The sequence below is a fragment of the Colletes latitarsis genome, chromosome 13 (assembly GCF_051014445.1).
Source record: "Colletes latitarsis isolate SP2378_abdomen chromosome 13, iyColLati1, whole genome shotgun sequence".
Taxonomy (NCBI): domain Eukaryota; kingdom Metazoa; phylum Arthropoda; class Insecta; order Hymenoptera; family Colletidae; genus Colletes; species Colletes latitarsis.
This window is the reverse complement of record NC_135146.1, coordinates 14,244,097-14,266,569: the sequence shown is the minus strand read 5'-3', so window position 1 is coordinate 14,266,569 and position 22,473 is coordinate 14,244,097. Positions and strand designations below refer to the sequence as shown.

The window sequence follows — 22,473 nt, the reverse complement described above, 5'->3', positions numbered from 1 at the left end:
TTTCTGGGGAATATTTGTAAACGATTATTATATTATTTGAAGAAATTAGGCCCACCTGGCCTCCACCCTCGAGTCGTGCTTAGCCTATCAGTAGCGCAAGCGTGAAAGTCTTCGGTTTCACTTGTCTTCTAAGAGATCGGCGCCTACCTGACCGGTAGTAGGAGAGGAAAACAGTGCAACGTCGCTCGAGGCAGAACGGATCCAGAAGCGAAATCGTGCTCGTGGCGCGCACAATGCGCTGCTTCGATCGACCGGAAACGCATTGGCTCGGTCCAAAAAAATAGTTAAAGCTCGAACGATTTAGGAGAACACTCAGTTCTGTGGTGTCCTCGTGTGTGAAACGAAGTCTGTGGAAAGGGTGATTTCGAGCATCGAAGAAGTTCCTTTTTTATTTTCGAAAATTGACCGGAAGTGTACACCTAATTCTCAAACATTTTTACTTGCAAACGGAACATATAAAACTTTGTACAATGTTTCATTTTTTAAATAATCGAATGAGAGAATTTGTGGGGTGTTTACGTGGCTCGTCTGACTATTAATCGCCATTTCTACTTGCTGTCCAAGACATTATCTATCGCGTGCCCCACGAATTTTATAAATTTAAAAAAGCCCAAGTTAACATCAAGTTTGAGAAGAAAGGAAGAACTGTGATTTATTTGAGAGTTAACTTGGATCAATTTAGGGTGTAAAATACGCCAGGAAGTGGGAAGATCTGCACGATGAAGATGCCAGCAGAGTCCTCGATATATTGGGACTCTGTGGGTTCCCAGCGCTCGACATCCGGTGGCAGCTCCGGAGACGCTTGCAGCTCCGGAAGTGCCAGCCGCCACTATGTCGATCCGTGGGACCTGGAGAACTACGCGTACCTGCGTCGACACAGCGTCGCTGGCCTGACGCAACAGGCGTCGCGACACCATCGACGCCCGACCCACCGACTACCACAGGAGGCACGTGCTCATTCTGAATATTGGTGAGCTACACGATTAACCCCTAAATGCTCGGATAAAGAATGTAGTGCTTGAAATAGTAGGATGAAAGAAGATAGTACCATGAATGAGTACAATATAGAGTAGAGTTTTAGTGTCTCAGAAGCTTTTACAAGGGTTGACTAAAATGGCTAACCAAACACGACTTGGAATTCGTACCAGGACTGATCAGTCTTTTTCTCCATGTTTTTTCTCTGGTTGGAAACCACTAAACTGGGCAGCTTGCATCGCAAAATAGCTCAAGGGATTTCGCCTTTCACTGGTTCGATTCGATTCATCGATTTAAACGCGGTTAGGGGGTTCAATGCACTCCGTCGAATTACTGATGGTTGTCCATTACGATTAAAGGAAGTGTCTCTTTCCGGCAATTAACTATCCCGCACTATTATGGCTCATTGGTGGCCCATGTCGAGCAAATTATTAAAACGTAAAACGCGATTCCCTTAATTCTAAAACAAAAAAGATATGTGCTTTTATGAAATGGTAATGGTAGATATTGTAAATATGGTAGACTGTGGATTTTTAAGCAAATTCATATTTTTATTAATAGAATTAATGGGAGCTTTGTAGAGGGTTGTCTCAACCCCTAAATATAATAATTTGTATCTTTAGGTATCTCTAATATTTTTGTATATCAAGTGCATTCTGTAATTTTTTGAAGACTTAAATTTCCCCATAAATGCATAAATATCCACACTCTAGTGATGATTCTCCACTCACAGTAGGACATCTATCGAAAATAAAATAGCTTTCACATAGCATACTATTAACTACTATCTCTGTTTTGATTTTCACAATCTGATTTCTCTCACCTACGAAAACATTTATAAATCTGAAATTGTAAAATCCTATCCACCTAATCTTAAGAGATTATTTGAAACCAAAAATCGTACCATCAAATCCACCAACGTATGATAAACATTGCGAGAACAACACTGCGCCCTACTTTGCGCCCACTGATAGGATCTTTCTCGGGCAGATTGCAAGGCATGAAAAATACATTGGGTTAAACAGACTGTGAACGAGAGAAAAAAAAGAACACCGCGATCGTAAACAAAGCGGGTTTCTTTATGCAGCCACGTCGAGATCGATTAGCAGCATTTCATGGTAGTTCGAGCATCTTCCTTCGAGCCGTCGTTCGAATATATTAGTCGAGACGTTAGAAATTGAACGAACATGCTTGGACCCGTTCCAGCATTTGGGTCGGAAATCTACTTTCATTCGTCGATTGTATAATATTTTATTTATTCTATTCGGTTGTTAAACCGACGCAACTTATCTGCGTTGAATTACAAGTAACATTGACTGTTTAATTATTCATGTAAATCGGTTTGCGTGATGAGGAAACTGTTGTTAATGTATTGCAATTAGGTGAAACCGACGCGAAGAAATTAGTTAATTTTGCATTACTCTGATACAGCTAATGTTTATGTAATTTTCTACTCTGTTAATAAAATGTTATTCAAGTACTGTACATATAGTGGATATATGGAAGCTTCAAATGATATCGACAGAGTATACAAGAGGAAATTGTTATTTTCCATGAATAGGGCCCCTGAGTCCCATTTGTTTTGGGCCTCACGAAGGATCTGCAAGAGAAAAAATCCTAAAAGTATATTGCGCTTGTTATATTCTATAGAGAGGGCCTCTGAGTCTTTGTTTTGGGCCTCACGAAGGCTATGCAAGAGGAAAAATTCTACAACTATACTTCGTTTGTTATTTTCGATAGATAGGGACCCTGAGTCCCTTTGTTTTGGACCTCACGAAGGAATAATGCGTCACTGGTTGCAGGTATTCATCCTCGGCGAGAGAACCGGGCTACGACGCACCCGCTTTCGTAGAAGAATTGTATTGTAGACCACCTAGGCCAACGAACAATAGTTGCTACTATCACCAGCCGATCTACGAGGACGAGGTGCCTGATTACGTCGCCCCGTTTCCGGTCTACGCGCCTCTCTCTGGTAAGATTAATTGCTCTTTCCCTGACAGTATTCACAGTGCATCGAATCGAGGTCTTTGTTAACAGTTCACTGACAAAGGTGGGTCGATTTTTAAGGTGGCGCCATATTTATACTTTGTACAATTTTCGTTTCAATAGCTGAACTATTCTAGATTAATAATCTTTCCTATTTCGAAACAACAGTACAATTTAAAGATTATATGTATGTAATCTACTCCCCTGACGACAAAATTAGGAACTAAAAATTAGGAACACGAAGAAAGATCCTTAAACTATACGAAAATATTCTTCTGGTCCATTTTTTATTACCTCTCCTTAAATAGTTTAGTCTTGTAACATCCACCATAGAAATCAGAACGCAACAAACGAAAAATTGTCTTAAAACTGGTTGGTTTCCACCGGTTCTGAACCTATTTTAAACAAAAAATATGGAAGATTTAAAAAAACTGTAGTATCTTGAAGAATAAATTGTTTTTTGGTATAAGAAAAAGACTTAACTCCTATCTAAAAATATTTTTGTATAGTTTAAGCGTCTCTCTTTATGGTCCTAAAAGTCTGGCGCAATAGAACTTTTAATTCTGTACGAAAAAAATGAAAAACTTTAATGTCAATCGATCTGACGATTCGTTGGTCAAGTATCGGTAAAGGTTTTCGATTGTATGTTCGTTTAGGATCGTGTACGAGATTATATCGCCAAGAAAACTGTCGCAAAAGGCGATAAAAATAATCGCTCGATGACGAACGGGAACGAAACGATTTCGCGGAAAATTGTCGTTGGAAATGGCTGTCGTAATAGTCCGTTTATCATGCGTTGCAATAACTCGACCGATTTCTATCGTGTCCTAGAAAGTCTCTATCGCCGTGACGAATCATGCTACCGCGCTTATGTCGCGAGGACGGCTCGATGCATCGCGCTATTTGACGTTCGACGCGTAATTATTATTTCCAGCGGCTTTCGAGCATCTCCACTTTCTCTGTCGAACGTAAAGTCGTGCGTAGACTCGTCGACCGCGGAAATAACATTACTTTTTAATTTAAATTTCTTTCAATGACATCGACCATTTCGTCGACCTGTCATTTGAATTGCAAATGCCCGCGAGAGAAAATAACTGTCAGGCTAGAGCGTAATTTCGGCTCTAAATCGCGCCTGGAAATTTCTGTTTTACTCGCGATGCTTTCACGCATCTCCTCCACAAGTTCTGTGCCAAGAAATTTCTGTAAATCATCGGCACAAAGCGTTCGACACCGATAAATAGAATAAATTGAATTCCTGCCTAACAATTTTCTTTCGAGTGAATAAATATTCCTGTTTCAAAAATATCTAATCATGATCGTCATATAAGACTTAACCTAGATCTGTTTGGAAATGGTCTAACAATTTTCTTTCAAATGAATAGATATTAGTTTCAAACATCTCTAAACAAGTCTAATCACGATCGTCATATAAGAACTGACCTGGATCTGTTTGGAAAATGGTTCTTCATCTACGTGGGAATTGCACCATCAAATAGGGTGCACTTGCTCTTGAAATTTTAGGTTAGAACAGTCACGACATGTCTTCCACGTTTCTAAAGCTTTATTATATTTTTCAAAGTTAAATCTAAAATCTCTAACGCCTACCTGGATGTATTTCTATTAAGAAATCCGTGCGAGTCATCAATAAGAATTTTCTTGTCCCCGTTTCATATCGTAAACGCGACCCATCCAAGGTTTACGATGCGAAAGACTGAGGGCGTGGATGGGCGTTGAATCTACTAAGAGATTAAAGTCGAGCCTGTTAAAACGCGAAGACCTCGACTGTACTTCTATTAATTAGAGGATTACTCAAGCGTGCATTGTATAACGCGAACCGATGAACGAGTGTTCGATAAACCATGAGGAAGTGAATGCTCTTGGCTGACCATGGAACTTCCGGTACTACGTGGTTCAAGAAATTTACTTTAAAACGCGTGTTTTTGTTTTTAGAAATAAGACACGGCGATGAATTTATGGAGGATCATAGAAGATTCAAGCACAGATGTAGATCTACATCGATGGGGGAACTTCACAGGTATATTAAAACAATATCTACTTAATTTTCTCGACTAATCAATAATATCGTTTCTTTTAAGGTCCGAGTTCGTTGACCTTCGTGTCTCGCCATTGAATGCTGTCGAATTGGGTAAACTTCAATACATGATACTAAATTTAAACAATTAGCTAACGCTACCGAAAAATTATAATTTCTATTCTATTTCCTATAAACAAATTATTTCTACAGATGTTCCGCAGCGATATTCTGAACCAAATTATCATTCGATGGCGGCGGATGTAGAGAAAGAAAAGTACATACAAAAGATTCCAGCCCCGCATCTCGACTTGAACACGTATGGGCACCTAAAGATCGATTATACGAACAGTTGGAACTCGCTGAACCGCAAGATCAGTAAATAATCTAATCGATATCCGTCTCGACGCACAAGAAATAGAAGAATTGTAAAAATAAAACTTCCTCGTTATTTGCTTAACACCGTACAGATACTTAACTGCATCGTAAATCGTTTATGTACTGACGATGAGAAATTAGGAGCTAATTTTATGCGAAACTAAATTATTTACATCTAATGGTATAGTTTAACTAGTTTTAAATGTACAGTAGGGGTGATTACATTACTTTATACTCGTCTGCTAACTTGACAAAGAATAGATACCTTAAACAATGTTAATTGGAGTGTCACTTTTTTCATGAAATAACTTCCTTTTCTTGTTTCCTTTACCAAAGTTTCCAATTGCTTCCTCAATATCCATAGGAGTGGCATTCACCTTTTCAATGTCCAATACCGGCCACCTTCACAATATATATCGTTCAATATTATAATTAAATATCAAAGTAATTGTTATTTTTAAAAAAAATACCTAAAGAATGGAGGCATATTTTCCTTGGTTTTCTTTGCCGTGTTTGGTTGTTCTTTTTTCTTATTTTGAAGCTATTAAATAAAAATTATATTTTATTACATGTAACAGGGTTTTCCAATAAGGACAACTTTTTATACATTAAAATAAAACAATGAGCATCGGATTCTACAGCCATTGGGGAACCCTGTATTGTTCTACTTTATTAATATCATTATAAATATTGAATTACAGCAGCAGCTTTGGAGTTCAGTAACATCTTGTATCTCTGTATCTCATCAGAATGTTGCTGCTTCAGCAAAGCAACATCTTCATTGTGTTTCTCTTCCTGTAGCAGCAAATTGGCTTTTAAAACTTCAATCTCGTCCTGCATTCTCAATGCTGTGTTACAAATGTAATAATGCACAAAATAATTAAAAGAAAAAAGTACTTATCAACATGATAGGTTTCAATAATTCCTAATTCTAAATCTAGTATTAAGAAACCGTTTAGAAATAATCGATGATACAATAGTTTCGTGGAAAGTAAATGTAATGAAAGAAATATGTGTTCGATCGTCTATTACTTTGTTGGTCACTGCTGTTACGGTCGGTGGCTATCAGACGTAAATGGTCACACTGTTCTTTTAGGTCTTCGACCGTCTTACAAAGAGTTTCCTTCTCCTTTTGCCATTTCTCCACGTCGACCTTGTATCGATTCGTGAGAAACTGATACGTTTCCATCAGTTTTTCCAAATTTTCTTTTAGTCGCTGCGATCGTTCGTACTCTATCGACAAAACCTGTCCCTGGGTTTCGCAGTAAGCTTTCATAGCTATGTATGCCTGTTGATTTTCACAAAATTATAACCATCTTACGAACATTTTAAGCTCGGTATTAAAAATCAGTCTGCCGCACATCTCGAATTCGTTTAAATTCGTCGAGGATTCCTTGGAGCTCGGGCCTCATTATCTCTTCGTCGCCCATCTTGGATTTCTTGAAGCTTCAGAAACTTTATTTTACACACTGTACACTCTCAGACAGGAACTATAGTTCAGATGTATTTTTTTGATTTAAAAACAACTTCTTTTCGTATTTTAAGTATCTCGAAACGAAACGTGCATCCATATAACCGGAAGTTCTCGTTGACACGGTCGGTAAAGAAGTCGAATACAACTTATCATGGACAGGAACCTCGTTTTCATAAAATTTCATGAACTTTTGATTTTATCTACGTATTATATGTTTTTTTTTTTTACAATCGAACGACAAATCTAGTATTTTCGAATATTTAAAGTGACAAACGTCGGAGATTCACGAGAAGTTACCCGTGGAACGTCACGAGTTTGTTTTCTTTCGTCGTGTTTTTTCTCTAACTCGGAGAAAAAATGGCGGGGATTGTCACACAGTTGAAAATGCGTGATGCAATCTAAATCTACTACTACCGTCAGCAACGAAGACACCGTCGATGAGTTGATGGAAGAGTCTATTTTCGAACAGATATGCGACACGATATTCGTCCTGATCCCCGAAGGTACGATAATGTGGAAACTACACACTGCAATGACGTATTTTTTAATTTTTTTGAGTACCTGTAACTTCGACTTAAAGGGTGCTCTCGCATCTCTGAAATTTAGTGATCTAATTTTGTGGACGAGTCTATTAACACTAGATTTTGAACTGAGCCAATTTGACTCATTTAAAATGTTGATGTTTGCACATGTAATGCACGTTTGATTGAACTGACTATAGATGCGTACTTATGATGGGATTCTATGATAGTTCCGCGACTGAAGCAGCTGTTTCTAAGCTGGAGCCAGCTATGCAGGGAAGATAGAATACAGCTAGACGCTAAAGTAGGGAATTGGTGTTGCCCTAACAGAAGACAGCTTTACAAACCCCTGCAGGAAGCTTTGGTCCGTTGGGAAACGGTACAAGACACTCAAGGTAGCCCTATGCCTGCTTTTCATTTCATTTCTAAAGTTGTTGTCTACGCTAAAACTTTAATGGGAGATTCTAGAAACCAAAATAAGACGAAAATCAAGAATACCAATTTGTTGATTGAGGCTTCGTTAAGGAGTTATTAACATTCAAAGTCGCGCCTGCAGATAGGCAATCTGCGTGCGCCCGGATAGTGGTTCTCACTCAGCCTGAGACACTCTACTTACTGACGTACCGACAACGTTACAGTTTTCTGAGTGAGAACCACTATCTTTAGTAAATTTAGTGGTGCAATAAAAAAGAAATCAACTCAACAGGGGCTCCAGGCTGCGAGCCTGGTATGGTTTCGTTTTCGTGCGACCCACAACTCGAAGAAGAGCTCGTCAGCGTGATTTGCAGTCTAGAACTGTTGTTCCTAAAGAATCGCAAAGGCAGAGATTTCGACGTGGACTACGAAGTAAATCGCTCCACGGACATCATGAGGGAAGTGTCACTGAACCTGAATTGCGACAGCAACCTGCACTCGATCCTCAGCCCGAAGGATAGAACGCCACACTCGGTTCACAGTTGCAGCTACATCGCGGATTTTAAGAGATCCGACGACGAGCTCAGCGGCTACCTGACCAATTAAACGTCGAAAATCGATCTGAATAACAAAAGAAACTTTCATTGCAAATTTATTGCGCAAAATTAGCGCGACGAAACACGAGAAATCGCTCGAAGTCATTGAATTGTTCACGGTTCTTTTCTACGCGAGCCCCTTTCCGCTGTTTCGAACGAATTCGTTGTGCTAGCATGACCGATTCGCGGCAATGAAATTGTAGCGACGTGTAAGAACCCACGATTTTACTGCAAAACAGCTGGTTCAGGTCGAGTTATTGAAAACAATTTTTTTTAAAAGTGGAAAAAATTTAAACCTTCAAAAAAGTTATAAACTATATGTAAAAGGAGCCTTGGAGGAAAAATAGAAACATATATAATACCCAAAAATGATAATTATTTGCCAGGTTTGGATTCTATTTGAATATACTCGTCCACAAAATTAGAGATAAATTTCGACTGAATAATTGTAGCTAACTAACTGAGTGAACTATTGTAGATAGGCCAAAATCAGTGCAGAATAACAATGTTTATATTTTCCATTGTTCCTTTACGAGAATATCATAAACGAATCGCTGAAATTTTACCGATGAAAATGAGTCCAAATATGACCTAGTTCGGGCTATTTTTAATTATTTGTTATCCAAATGCAAATCCACCGACGACACTCTTCTAAAGATAAAATATGAAATACACTTGTATTCATCTTGGAGATAATATTCTGTCGCGTCTGCTTTCACCTGAAACATATTCATAAATTATTGTTAGTATTATACAGAGTGTTCGCCATCTCTGAGAACAATTTTAATGGGAGATTCTAGAGGCCAAAATAAGACGAAAATCAAGAATATCAATTCCTTGACTGAGGCTTCGTTAAAAAGTTACTAAAAATTAAATTAAAAAATTTCAAATCATTCTGAAAAAATTATTTTTGGTTGCGGAGATCGATTACAATCATTTTTGGTAAATAGACATACCCCCAAAATCCTATCCATTTTCGAGAAAAAAATTCAGAAAGGAGGTCAAATTTTTCGGCAAAATTAAAAAATTTCAAATCGTTCTAAAAAAATTATTTTTAGTTGCGGGGGTCGAATACAATCATTTTTGGTCATTAGACATACCCCCGAAATCCTACGCACTTTCGAGAAAAAAATTCATTACCGAAAATATAATCTGAGGCCTGAAATGGTTCCCCGAAATTTCATGCAAATCTTTAAAACGTCATAACTCCTGAACGGATTGGACGATTTTAATGTTTAAAAAGCCAAACGACGCGTATTTTAGTGTAAAATATGTAGAAATTCCAAAAATATTCGAAAAGTTGATCTTTGACCCCGAAAAATGAGAAAAACCCCCTGAAAATGATCCAATTTTCAAACAGCCATAACTCCCACAATAGCGAATATATTTCAATGAAACTTTTTTCTGAAGTAGAGCTCATGGGTACCTACAAAAAAGTATTAGACAACTTTTCTGTGGGGCGTCAAACAAAATTATTAAAAATGAAAAACGAATTTCTAAGAAAAATCGACAGGGGGTAGGTGCCTAAATTTTTCGACGAAAAAAAAAATTTTCAAATCGTTCTAAAAAAATTATTTCTAGGTTCTGGGGTCGAATACAATCATTTTTGGTGAATAGACATACCCCCGAAATCCTGCGCATTTTTGAGAAAAAAATTATAACGAAGCCTCCATCAACAAATTTTATATTCTTGATTTTCGTTTTAATTGGGCCTCGAGAATCTTCCATTAAAATTTTTCCCAGAGGTGGCCGAACACCCTGTATAAGAAATTGTCCTCGTTTGATGAAATTATCTGGGAAGGAAATATACAGTCTAAAAATCATTTATATTACGTTTCATTTGACTTTGACTATGTTTGAAGTGCCACTAATTTTACCTATTTTTCGCCAAAAAAATTTGAAAATATCACTGAAATGTGTATAAATAAACCCTGTAAATTTTACTGCAGATAGTGTCACAGTTTAATTGAAAAAAATTGCTCAAAAAAGTTAAAAGAAACGCATATTTCACTTTTACCTGGATCAGATAGGTAAAATGACAACTTCAAATATGTTTTTAAATATTTAATAAGGTATTATATTACCCCAGTATTATCAAGGGGCGAAAGGGTGAGGAGCTCGAACGTTGCACGGATCCTCCCACACTGGCAAGGACGCGTATCCCGATACGAAATGGCGGCGTATCGACGGATCAACCTATTAATCGGCCAAGTGGACAATTTGCATTATAAGTTTTCTTCACGCATTCGCGAATGTTTTGAGATTTCGACGCGCTACAACGCGCGTCAACTATGTATTTAGAGATCTATTCTCCCGTTTGGAATCTTGTTACGGCCCTGTCTCACCTTAAATTCCAAGGGGCCCGGACTACCTGCCCACGTTCGGTCGACGTACATACATGTACCCTATATACATATATTTCATCGAAGCACACACGCGGAAATGATTCTTCGGTACCCGAACGAGATCGTTCTCGTCGAGCTTCTTCGTTACTTTCGTGCTACGTAAACGTCGTCTGTAATCTTTGTGATTCGCGTTGACGTACCGAAACCTGGTGTTTCTTTCTTTGATGCGTTTAAAACGATATCCTACTTAATGCTAGATTTAATATTAATCAATAGTAGCGTCCAATGAGTCGCTCTCGAGACACACAGCAACGACAACAGCGTTCCTCGACGAGCACTGCGAATTCATAACCTCGAAATTGTGTAAAACTATATGTGCACGAGTGCGTTTAGTGAATACAGAACCGTCGGTTACAAACTATTAATAACAAAATCGTACTATCGGCAGGCGTGCTGAGGCACTGCTTGTGTAAAATACAAACGGCCAGCGAAGGCAGAGGTTTCCTTGCCCTATATAGTACACAATAGTGACAACATCGCAGGCAATTTGCTGCACGCAAACAACAATGACCCGGACTACGCTGATAGCATCTACGAACACACAACAAACACTGTCGATTGAAACTCGTCGTGGAAGAAAATTATTTTCGTTCCACGTATGCGTCTCGACGTAAGACTCATCGGGGAAACACCGTATCTCGCAACGAGAAGAAAGCTCGACAGGAAACTTAGAAAAACGTACTAATCCCTTAGCTATAAATCTAAATGGAATTCAATCGCGGGGTTACGCTAAAAAGTCCATATAATTCGGAGATTTTTAAATCAAAGTCTCGAAACAATCACAAATTAATAATATTGTCGCATAAAAAAAAGGACAAACACACGACCGTAGCTTTCTCGAGACTCAATCTGAAATTTATACGAAACTTTTGGGTTAAAGTTGACCATACTGGTCAATGTAGTCTATTCCACGATAATGCAAAGCCTAAAACATTGCGAACAATTTGGAAACTTAACGATTTCAACCGTGAGATACTACTACAGCATTATGACTTCTTTAACCCCTCGACGTATGATTAATTGATTCTGTTTACATCTGTTCGTGCATGCAGTGCTCGGAAAAAAATAACGAATCTACGAAACTTACGACGATCAGACCCGTCATCGTACGGCAATGGGTTACAAGAGGAGAAATTTTCAACAAGAAGGAATTTAAAGAAGCCGTGAGGTCTAAAAATTCTAATAATTGCGAGTGTTTATTGCTTAAAGTCTACACCCTGACTGACCTTTCGTTTATTTTTATTACTTTACTTTTTTTTATATTTTTTCCCCCTTTTTGGACTTATCGTACAGACGGTGCTAGTTTCGAGAAAGAAGATCACGTGGAGCGTCGATCGCGCGCACGGTTCGAACCGGTTCCTTTCTCTAGTAACGTAACATCTACTAATGAGTTTCCAAAGACTACGGGCGATAACAAATGGATGGCCAGCGCGCCATCTGGTGGCCCGTCTCACCTAGCAGCCTCGTGATTCGCCGGTTAACCCCTCCCTCTATGATCGCGAAATTCCAGCGCGAATTAATTGAAACGCGAACCCAAAAGGCGTGGTCCCGATGTGAATTTCTTTTTTGGCCAGCGTTACTCCGTGTTTCTCTGACAATTCTCGTCTATTCAGCGAACCAAACTCGAAAAGGCTCTCTTTCTTTTGGCGTCGCAAAACTAAAAACGTAACGATCCGAAAGCGTGGGCGTGGTCAGTGCTGCGATTGGCTCGTTCGTCTGACCGGTAACGCGTCAGACGAGCAAAACGGATTCCAAGTCTACGCTAAGTTCTGTCCGCTACGGGTGAGTTGGGGGGGAAGTACACGTTTTAAATAAAACTAACGTTAACGAGTACGAGTAGAAACACATTTTGCCCATACTAAATAGACTAAAAATATACACGCGATTAAAGAGAATACCATAGACGTCCCTAAGCGCTTCCGGATTACCCTACCGAATCTCATCGCGGTCAAATTAGCTACGTGGCTTCATTTCTTCTTTTTCCCCCCCGTGGTAAGGTAGCAGACCCAGTAAATTTACGCATTACTTAAATTAATGACACTAAAAAGTACGTTCGAAAATTGATTTCTAATAAGATCAGAGGTCCTCAGTAATCGATCGCCATTTTACGTTAAGCAATGAAATAAATAAACTTACTCGTGCAGATTGACAAAATTTGAAAAAACACTTTTATTTAACATATAAAACTTAAAATACCCTGCGGTCATTCATACCAAACGCTGAGGAATATTTTATATTTGCAAAGAGTAATTCTTTTGTCAGTTTTTAAAGGTTTTTATTGGTGAGAAACATCTGATTATTAAACAGATCGTTCTATGTTAAATTTACATCCCATACGGCCAAACATTTGAAATTATTCGCGTGTTTGAGTACCTGAGGAATGGCTACCACTATTAGGCCAGTATTGTTCGTCACTGACACTGGTCGGAATACAGTAAAAGAAATTTAATCACGCTATAAAAATTATATAAAAATATATAACTAAACGTTTTAAAATTGTACTATTTATGGAACCGATCAACTACTAGGCACTGATCGACTACTGGGTCAACTACCTTACCTCGAACAGATAACAAGAGTTAGGCTTCTACCATCCCTCTTCTCGATCCGTAAATAGATCGCGGATGCCCGTGCCAAGTTTCAAGAGACGTCGGATGTCATCCGCGCTTTGGTACGACCTGCGAATTACGCAAGGTCCTTATCGCGTCCTTTGCACGAACGAGGATCGAGAGAGTCGTCGTTTAGCTCCGGTCAAGTAAATAAAAATACATTACAGAACCATTATCGCGCGATGAGACCGCGGAGGACACCGACACGCCATTAAATTCCGTCGAATCCCATTTCATCGCTCCTAGTTTACGTATAATTTCCACGTGACTTTCGCGCGATTATTAGTATGTGTATGTGTGTATATACGTGATACGCCGCGTCGTTGCGACACGCGACGACGACGATCAAGAACGCGATAGGGATTAACTTAGTTCACGTCGTCGTTATTTCATCACTTTTTTTTGCTTTTTTCCCTTTTCTTTTGCTTTCTTGCGTGTGTTTATTTTTTTGTTTGCCTTAGGAAGAAGGTACTTGAGTACACCTTGGCCCGAGATAGAATGACTAGCATTTCCGGTTGTTGTTCGCGCCACTGTTCTGGACGCGCAAACGGTCTTGGCGACGGGGTCGTCTGCCTTTTACGCTAAACACCTCGGTCAGCTTATTGCTCCTCTCCAAATGGCCCCGTTTCCACGATTGGGTAGACCTCTTCTCGAGGACCTGCATAAATTTTAATCATATATTACAGTTATTCGAATATATGGACCTTACAACCTATACATGTGTTGTTATTCTCTTGTTCACACTTCATTTTTCACAAAATAAGTCATGACATTGTGTTTATAATCACTAGACGGATGTTTGAGCATTTATGGGGAATTTATAATTCTCAGAAAACTATAGAATGCATTTAACATGCAAGAATATAGGAAATATTTTAAGCTTAGGTCTAGGTCCACAGTCTAGTTATCATCTTATAAGTTGGTAACCAAGGACCCTAATTGTTATAGTAAAAATAACGTTTTTCTAACGTTGAAGTCGTACACGAACGCAATTTTAGTTTCATTATGTCTCATGAACGAATTAGAGTGTTCAAAATGCCAAAAGTCTAATCGCGAGTATACAGACATTCATTTGAAATGTTTCCTAATAGAAGAGTACATCAAATTTCACAAATTTCCTATTTCTGTCATAACTTTTCAACAAAGCATTTATAGACTTGTTGTTATATAACGCTTTACTTGCAGAACACGCAACCCTCTACAAAGCTCCCGTTTCATTGATTCTATCACTAGAATTTGCATAAAGATACGCAGTCTACTAATAAGTGCTGACGCTGCAAATGGAAGAGAGACAAGCACCTTTTGCGCCGACCGACTCTGAGCTGTCCTCTTCTCGGTGCGGGCACGACTGACGGTGGGTCTTCCGTCGCGAATGGAGGGCCTGCGAACTTCTCGATTGTTCACGGGTCTTGTCAGCTGACTGCGTTCCGCCGAGAGTGCCGCTTGCGCGCCGGATACGACGGAAGGTAAAACGTCTTCCTCCGCGTCTCGATCCTCCGGCGCGTCCGGGGTGGGTGGTGGAGTGTCAGGGGCGATCGGGAACGCTGTGGCTCGGTATACGGACATACTGGGATGTTCGATGAGCAGGTTCTCCAACGGAGATGTTTCCACGTTTACGGGTCCCGCCCGTGTGAAACATGCAGGTGGCGTTACGTACCACGATTCCTCCAGCGTCGTCGCGCCCTCAACTGCAGATCATAAACAGATCAGGTTCGATGCTAACCTGGTATACAACTAAGACCAGGGTCACACGACGTCCATTTTTAAATCAAAATACCTCGAAAATGACCCATTGTGCCCATAATGCAAAATATGATAACCTTTTTGCTGGTACTTTCTTCGGTTTAAACCTTCTACCGGGGTCTGTTACCGTTAATGGATGATCGACATGAGCGCGCTCTATGAATTGATGCATACACTTTAGTTAAATTATAGGTTAGTTAGCTCTGAACGATGATTCCGGTAAGTACGAGCGTGGCGTTGTTAATGATTATTTTTCCACCTGTTGTTTACGCGCTTCATTTGTATATATTTATATGTTCGATAAACTGATATTCTAAAGTTAAATATAGCGTATTGCTGTCAGTTACAGTAAATGTTTTTGTTATGTTATATTACGTCTCGAGCAAGAGAGACACGTTTCAGTACACGCCTCCCCAACGTTAGAAGCAGTCACATAAGCAAAGGGTGAAGGTACTTTGTCGGATTACTTGAGCAACGCTCCTTTGATAAAGGGCGTTCCTGCCAGACGTACCAATACGGTCAATGAGGATCCAGCCATCGCCCTCAACCTCCACCTGACTGAGCCTCGGCATTACTGCTACTTCGTTATTGGACTCTTCCTGTGCATCTTGCGCCCCTGAGATAACACCTCCGACGAAATAGTTTACCAGCCTGCCCAGCATATTGACCGTCTTGCTCTTCAGCGCCTGTAATCTCAACGAATCGTCGGGATTAAATAAAATATTATAACGGAAACCTCGACGGGTCTCGACGTATCAAAGAATTCGGAGATGTCTGTTTATAGAAATCTTTTTTTTTCAGGATAAGTGAGTCAGATAAGTGATCCCAAAGAAGGGATTTGGAGAGAGAGGATTTGGAACGGTGCTGTTAAACAAATATGCACGCTTCGTTGTAACTTTGTTATGCTCGAAGAACAACATACATCTATAGTCGGTTAGGATTAAAATAAATCGATCGTGAATCCATTCATTCTACGTTCAAGATTAAAAGTCATGCGTCAGCGCACTAACTCTTTTCAGTCGACGGGGAACCGTCCAAACAATGAGGATCGCCATTTAGAAGCTACCTTCGGTTGAAAAGACGTAAAACGATTCTTGACCAAGCACGAGTTAAGGGAGTATTCCAGTTATAAAACAATATTCGAAATATTAGATCATCCCATATGTTCGTTTTGTACTACAACTTGAAGCAATATTTTAAACTATAATGAAATTTTTAATTAAATATTTAAAAATGAATACATTTTGTCTTGTTACGTGCTTTCACAAGATGGCGTTCGAGGGCACGTTTGGCAAATCTAACCAAACTTGTGGAACGATCTAATAATTGCACGATTTCATCCCTCATTTTGAAATATTTCACATTTTTTAACAGGGAATACAAAAATATGAATATGATTAAGAATATTCGAGAAAAAAATGCAAACGACTGAACATCGTGTCTTTTGCTAATTATGCGATCCAGTTAGTTTCAAGTTCCGGAGAACTGAAGAATGAGACGACTTAATACAAAAGACTTCTCTGGGTTAGAAATTTTTGATGACTCTAACGGTCGGTATCGAATTTAAATTTAATGTAAATTCACTAGCGTGGGTCTAGTCGCGCAAATCGCATTAGCGCGCGTTACGGAAAATGCAAAGCGCCTGCTATCGGGTCCATGGTCACCATGTTATAATTATTTCAAGATCGTTGCGCGTCGGCAGACGCACCAGACTTTGAATCGCGTCAAGAACTCTGGCAGTGTCGGTTTCGAAGCCTCGAGCGCGCGACGACCAACCGAATCGGCGTTTGTGTTGGTTCTCCGTCGAGGATCACGAGTTAATTGCATGTATATCATCTTGCAATTACTTTACGAACGTTGCACAATCGATAAACGTGTGAGAACACCATACCGTGGAATTCATTACAAACGTGACACCGATGCCCGCGATTCGTCATTTCTTCTACGCGTCAACTTCTAAATAATCCGCAATAAGCATTATCGACACGTTCACTGACAAAGTTTTGCAAAACTTTTCGTTAAATACTATTTAAATTTATTTTTTTTCAACGTCTCAACTTGAGTTTTCTTTAATTGTGAAAAGTCCTGAGAGCCGTGTACAATATAACGTGGCAGTCGAAGCGTTGAGTTGCAATATTTGGAACAATTGGACGGTATCCAACATTTGAATAATCTTCTGAAGTCTCAATAATACTTCCGGGGTCTGAAAAGCTCGAGGAAACAGCTAACAAACATTTCAAAAATTCAACTCTTAAAATGATTCAATATTTCTAATCGAATAAATTATTTGAAATTGAAATTTGATTAATGTTTTTAAATTTAAGTCGATGCACTATCGACTGTTTTTGTAAACAACATTCTATAATGACATTATAAACCAAATATTATTGTAATGAATTGTTAATGTTGGGTTACCATAACAAGCACACAGGATTAAATTTAAACCTGAACAAACAAACAGTTGAGCGTGGATAATGATTGAAACGGTAAATCGCATACACTAGTTTTCCTAGTTCTCGAAAATATAAAACTGAATTTAAAGCTTTTTCGTTAAAGAATTAAAAGATCTATTGTACTAGACCCGATATATTTTTAGTTCATTTATTATTATCTTTTACTAAATAGTAGTCTTCCTGCTATAGTTCTTTAAATTATCCATATTTATTGTTTAAAATAGATTCAGCACTAGTGGAAACCAACCAGCTTTAAGAAGATCTCTATAATGGATAGGATTAATTACTATTTAACGAACGATAATAAAAAATGGATTAAAAAAATATTTTCTAGTTTAAGGGAGCTTCGTGCCCCTAAAAATCTAGTATAGAATTTTTAATTCTTTACGAAAAAAATTAAGAATAATTTTAATCCAATTATTACACTGTTCTAAATTTGAATTGTTTCCCCTGCGTGGGAAATGTTTGTTTATCAGCGAATTGGGTCAGTTTTGTCCGCGAGTACGTCAGCGTTTTTTGCCAACGATGCACAAGCGGCGCGCGAATTACGTATCCGAAGCTCGCGTTCTTTAACGCGAGTATAAATACCTCGTTGCCATATAACTCGCTTGACTTTTCTTTTCGCCTCGCGTTTACGCGCATCGCGCGATCCCGTGCCATTAATTGCGTAGTCGCCGGGTATATGTAACACAGCACCGGGCGCTGTTAGGTCGTCCCGCCGATATTTAATTATGCTAAGCGTCTCTCAGCGTAATTATGTTAATGGACAACGGTTTGGTTTTTACGCGTCTCCTTTAAAGATACGAATCCTTGAAGCGTGTTGGTTTGGAACGCAAAGAAATTAACAATGGTGCTTCCGAACTACCTTATAACGGGTCTCTCTAATTTGAAAATGAACAGTCGTAATTCATCGTTAAATAACGACAACGACGTTAAGAGAGAGTGGAACGGAGAATGAAATGGCGTAGCTACTAGAATTTTGCTAAAAAAAAAGTAACAAAACGCAACGATGAATAGCACAAAGCAAAATGAGTACACCGGATTTTTGTATGTATATTCGAAATTTGAAACGTATGTAAATAGTATAAGTATGGAGAGTCTGCTACTATGTCAGCACGTGTGTGTGAAAGCTGAAACGTTGATAGGAGCGCCAATGGTTGGGATGGATAAGTCGTAAAGACACAGTAGCGTGTATGACGATGATTTCTCGCGAGAATTGGCGTGTTTACATGTATGTATGCGACGCGTGTGTGTGTGGTGTGTACGTTAAATCGATGCTCTAAGCATATAACGATAGGAAGCGAAAACGTAGAGCAGTTTTGGCAACGGAAAACGCAACGTTCTAGACTGCGTCTGTCTAAAAAGAGCGATGACGATATCGTCCGTTACTTCGCTATTAATTGCTGTTCTTGCACGGGTATTGTTCCTTCGGTCGTTCGATGGAAACACACTGTTATCTTGTTTTCTTTTCAAGCGCATATCGCACGTGTAACGACTGCTATCAAACCGATACACGCGAGTTTCGGTTTCACTCTTTCCTCGTGAATCATAATCAACCTAATCACGTTGGTTACCGTAGACCTTATCGTTGCGTCACGAGACTCCGCTGATTTCATCGCTGAAATTGTAGCTCGCCTTTCTGATATTACGACTGACTGTAAACAAGCATCCTAGTTTAAAGAAGCGACCAAGCGAGAACTTGTACCATTTCAAATACTATTTTGTCAAATTCTCTTGCCGATAATCTCACATTTTAGCATTAAAAAATTATAATATAAATAATATTATAAATCATTCTGAAATAATTTTGTTTGTCTAGAATTGGAATTCCGACTTTTCGAGAAATCTGTCTGCCGAATACACGCGGAATCAATGAATCCAATTGCCCACAGTGGCGCGAATGCGTGCCAAATGAAACATTTCCGTTTTTATCTCGCAAATTATGTAACCTCGCGAGCGGTTAGTTTGCATAACAACGAGCGACGAGCATTGGCATCTGGCTACGTCGAGATGACGATGAACGAAATTTGTGGAGAAGCGATTAACAGGGTCAATGTGTTCCCAACTAAAACGGAGAAAAATGCGAGAGATAGAACGGTGAAATTACTAAAACCAGTTTGTTCGGGACCGAACAGAACCGAACCGCGGGATGACGACGATGATGAAATTTCTATACAAGTTTGCAGGGTTTCTAATAATACGGCGGCTGATCGATGGAGGCCAAAATAGAAGCTCCGCCAAACTTCAAACCTTCCCGGTTACCCTAAAAGAACTTATTTATAATATATGGAATTAGAAATTTTACGCAGCTTTCCAAAAGAAATTGTATAGAAAATTTCGCGTATACTTTCGACTGGATATTGTATATCTATATATGTATAATACCCCCTTGAGCGATATTCCTACCAATCGAGTCGCAGTGTCGTTGATACTCGCGGAACAAAGAAGAGGAAGATAGTTGAACGCGAAACGGGGTAAGAGCCATCAGCGTGATACTCCTACTCCTCTCTCTGACAGTAGTTTTCCCTGGTTCGTTTGCTACCGTTCGAGTAAACAGAATCGTTGGACGAATCGTGGAAGATCGAAGAAGAGAAAGACTATAGTCAGGACCAACGAAACGAATCACAACTGTTTAGGTAGCAGTAAACACACGGCCCACTCGCGAACGGTGGTCCGTTCAGGGGCGAATTTGTAACGGATCCTTCACGAGGGCCCTGCATGCAAATCAAATCTTACCGAGGATGAACTCAGGCTATCGAGGGTTAATGATTTCCAAATGTACACACCGATTAAACATATATCCGAATAACGGAAGATTGTAAACACAAAAGAAATTATAAATTTGTTTTTATGCCCAACTCAATTTATTAATAATACATTTTTGGTATCAGAATCGTTTAAATCCTCGGTAAAAATCCGCTTCGAATTCGTCCCTGAACATCTAGAATCGTTAGAATTTATAAAATTAGAGGTTTCACCCCTCAGAATGAACCTAGGGAGACTATTGCAACAACCACTGCTGGACACCTATTATACGAACTGCTCGCGCTGCAGTTGGGTTCGTATAAATAGAGTTCTACTGTACCTAGTGATGGACTGTTCGAATCTCAACTTTCAAAAGGGTTCGAATTTGCACAACAAGATAGTAAACATACTAAAAACATGGAAAGAACAAGTTGTATAAACAATTGTTCCAATGGTTGTGAATGTTCGTAAATAGCGTACTATGCTATACTTGTGTCTAACACTCTATACATATATGTAAATTCGAATCGATTTGAGGTGCTTCAAATCCCATCACTGACCGTAGTTCGTTCGATCCACGGATAAAAGGATGTATCGGGACGAGAATAGAAGCAATTGGCTCTCACACCATTCGCGAATTAGCGACATTGCACAATTGACGTTCGACGAGAAAACGTCCAGGCAAACGTTGTTCCTTGGCGCTCGTCGTAAATAGAGCGTCGTGGAGCGACAGTGAAAGATGACGCATCGAATGACATACGCCGCTGCCATTGCCCTTGCACTTCTAACAATCCGTGCGCGTCGATCAAGCGGTTACCAAAGCGGGCTCCTGTACTGCATTGTTTCGATCGAATTCCCCACTACTATATGTCATTCTCTCTCTTTCACTCACTCTCTCTCACTCTCTCGCTGCCATCCATTGCTCTATCCGTCATACACACAAAACCCAAGGGCTCTCTCTTCGTACTTCGATCCTGACCGCGTTACAAGGACGCTCTGCTGTTGTCTTCCTAATATCACTTTCACAAACGCGAGCGCTCCATGACTCCGTCGGTAAAATTCGTCGACCGTCGTCCCCCTGCTGGCACGCCAGTCCAAAACAATTACGTTCGACGGTTCGTTTGGTTCGCGTCAACGACTGGCCGTATTTCTTACGGCCATTCGCGGGGAGACCTACAAAGACGATTGTAGGCGGTGCCAATGGACACAGTGTACAAGGAGAGTTCTCTGGACGATCCACCCGTATCTAAGCACCGTGCGCTGCCCAACGAATTTTTGTGTGTACCGACGCGCAGAGTCCGCACGAAAAAGCCAAGTTCCGTGTACACACGCGAGCTGCCTGTGACAACGACCTTGATCTCAAATTCGAATTCGAACGCGTTTGCTCCCTCCCTCGTCTCCTCTCAAAAGAGGACCGAGGTACGAAGACAGGCAGCATCGAGCAGCTCACCGTCGACGCATTCGTAACGTAGTCGAGCGAAAGACCCGCACACTGCATCTCGTAGCAGTTCCGATTCAGTCACTCACATACACTCCCGAAGCAGACTCGGACGCATTCTCAATCGTACTTCGTTCCTTGCGACGTATCCTCTTTCTTCTTCGTTCACACTCACGGTTAATCGTAGATGGGGGCCAGGTAGAAAGAATAATAGAGATGTGGAACGAGACACACACTTACGCGCACAGTCGATCGTACGACTTTTATCTCCACTGACAAACGATGATTGTTGTGTCGTGTATATTGGGTACGCGCGATGCCACAGGATATCGTTGACCCCTCTTTCGAGACACGGTGGAAACAGAAGAGGTGTACGCGGAAGAGGAACGAAAGAGTGACAGAAAGTAAAAAAAAGAGGAGGAACAAGTGTGTATAAAGAAAAGGATTCACTCGCCTGAACACTGTTGCGTGTGAGGAGCCGTGGTAGCAACTGCCCGCAGTAATAGTCGTCAGCTGATTTCAACTGTCTTGCTGGGTAGCCGAGCCGTCGTGAGGGGCGAGAGCAGAGGTACGGGGGAGATGGTGGGGGACGAGCTGCGGGAAGGGCTTTTAAAGCGATATCAGGAACGTATTCATCGTGTGACTCCCCGGTGCCCCTTCTCGCATCGATCTACACTGGCTCACCAAAGTACTCGCTATTAAAA

At 40.0% G+C, this 22,473-nt stretch overlaps 4 protein-coding genes across 8 annotated transcripts; 2 read left to right on the top strand and 2 right to left on the bottom strand.

The window, feature by feature from the left end:
* Window positions 1-504: 504 nt before the first annotated feature.
* LOC143349607 (uncharacterized) lies at window positions 505-5,379 on the top strand. The gene is made up of 5 exons (XM_076780966.1): window positions 505-970; window positions 2,778-2,947; window positions 4,912-4,996; window positions 5,058-5,107; window positions 5,207-5,379. The coding sequence occupies exons 1-5, from the start codon at window positions 720-722 to the stop codon at window positions 5,377-5,379; spliced, it is 729 nt and encodes a 242-aa protein (XP_076637081.1). The 5' UTR covers window positions 505-719.
* Window positions 5,142-9,480, bottom strand: LOC143349608 (uncharacterized). 2 transcript variants are annotated; one of them, XM_076780969.1, is made up of 5 exons: window positions 6,733-9,480; window positions 6,404-6,659; window positions 6,071-6,219; window positions 5,842-5,912; window positions 5,142-5,773 (listed from the first exon to the last, which is right to left on the bottom strand). In XM_076780969.1, exons 1-5 carry the CDS (start codon window positions 6,799-6,801, stop codon window positions 5,638-5,640), a joined length of 681 nt encoding a protein of 226 aa, XP_076637084.1. In that variant the 5' UTR covers window positions 6,802-9,480; the 3' UTR covers window positions 5,142-5,637. The 2 variants fall into 2 exon arrangements, with proteins under 2 accessions (XP_076637084.1, XP_076637083.1); XM_076780968.1 differs by having other exon boundaries at window positions 6,404-7,815; window positions 7,903-9,478.
* LOC143349609 (uncharacterized) lies at window positions 7,237-8,399 on the top strand. The gene is made up of 3 exons (XM_076780970.1): window positions 7,237-7,348; window positions 7,597-7,761; window positions 8,073-8,399. The coding sequence occupies exons 1-3, from the start codon at window positions 7,237-7,239 to the stop codon at window positions 8,384-8,386; spliced, it is 591 nt and encodes a 196-aa protein (XP_076637085.1). The 3' UTR covers window positions 8,387-8,399.
* Window positions 9,481-10,427: 947 nt separating the features above from the next.
* Tp53inp (Tumor protein p53 inducible nuclear protein) lies at window positions 10,428-22,342 on the bottom strand. 4 transcript variants are annotated; one of them, XM_076780946.1, is made up of 4 exons: window positions 22,224-22,342; window positions 15,645-15,819; window positions 14,690-15,078; window positions 10,428-14,048 (listed from the first exon to the last, which is right to left on the bottom strand). In XM_076780946.1, the coding sequence occupies exons 2-4, from the start codon at window positions 15,793-15,795 to the stop codon at window positions 13,893-13,895; spliced, it is 696 nt and encodes a 231-aa protein (XP_076637061.1). In that variant the 5' UTR covers window positions 15,796-15,819; window positions 22,224-22,342; the 3' UTR covers window positions 10,428-13,892. The 4 variants fall into 4 exon arrangements, with proteins under 4 accessions (XP_076637061.1, XP_076637060.1, XP_076637058.1 ...); XM_076780945.1 differs by lacking the exon at window positions 22,224-22,342 and adding an exon at window positions 22,010-22,142; XM_076780943.1 differs by lacking the exon at window positions 22,224-22,342 and adding an exon at window positions 20,960-21,422.
* Between the last annotated feature and the right edge of the window lie 131 nt (window positions 22,343-22,473).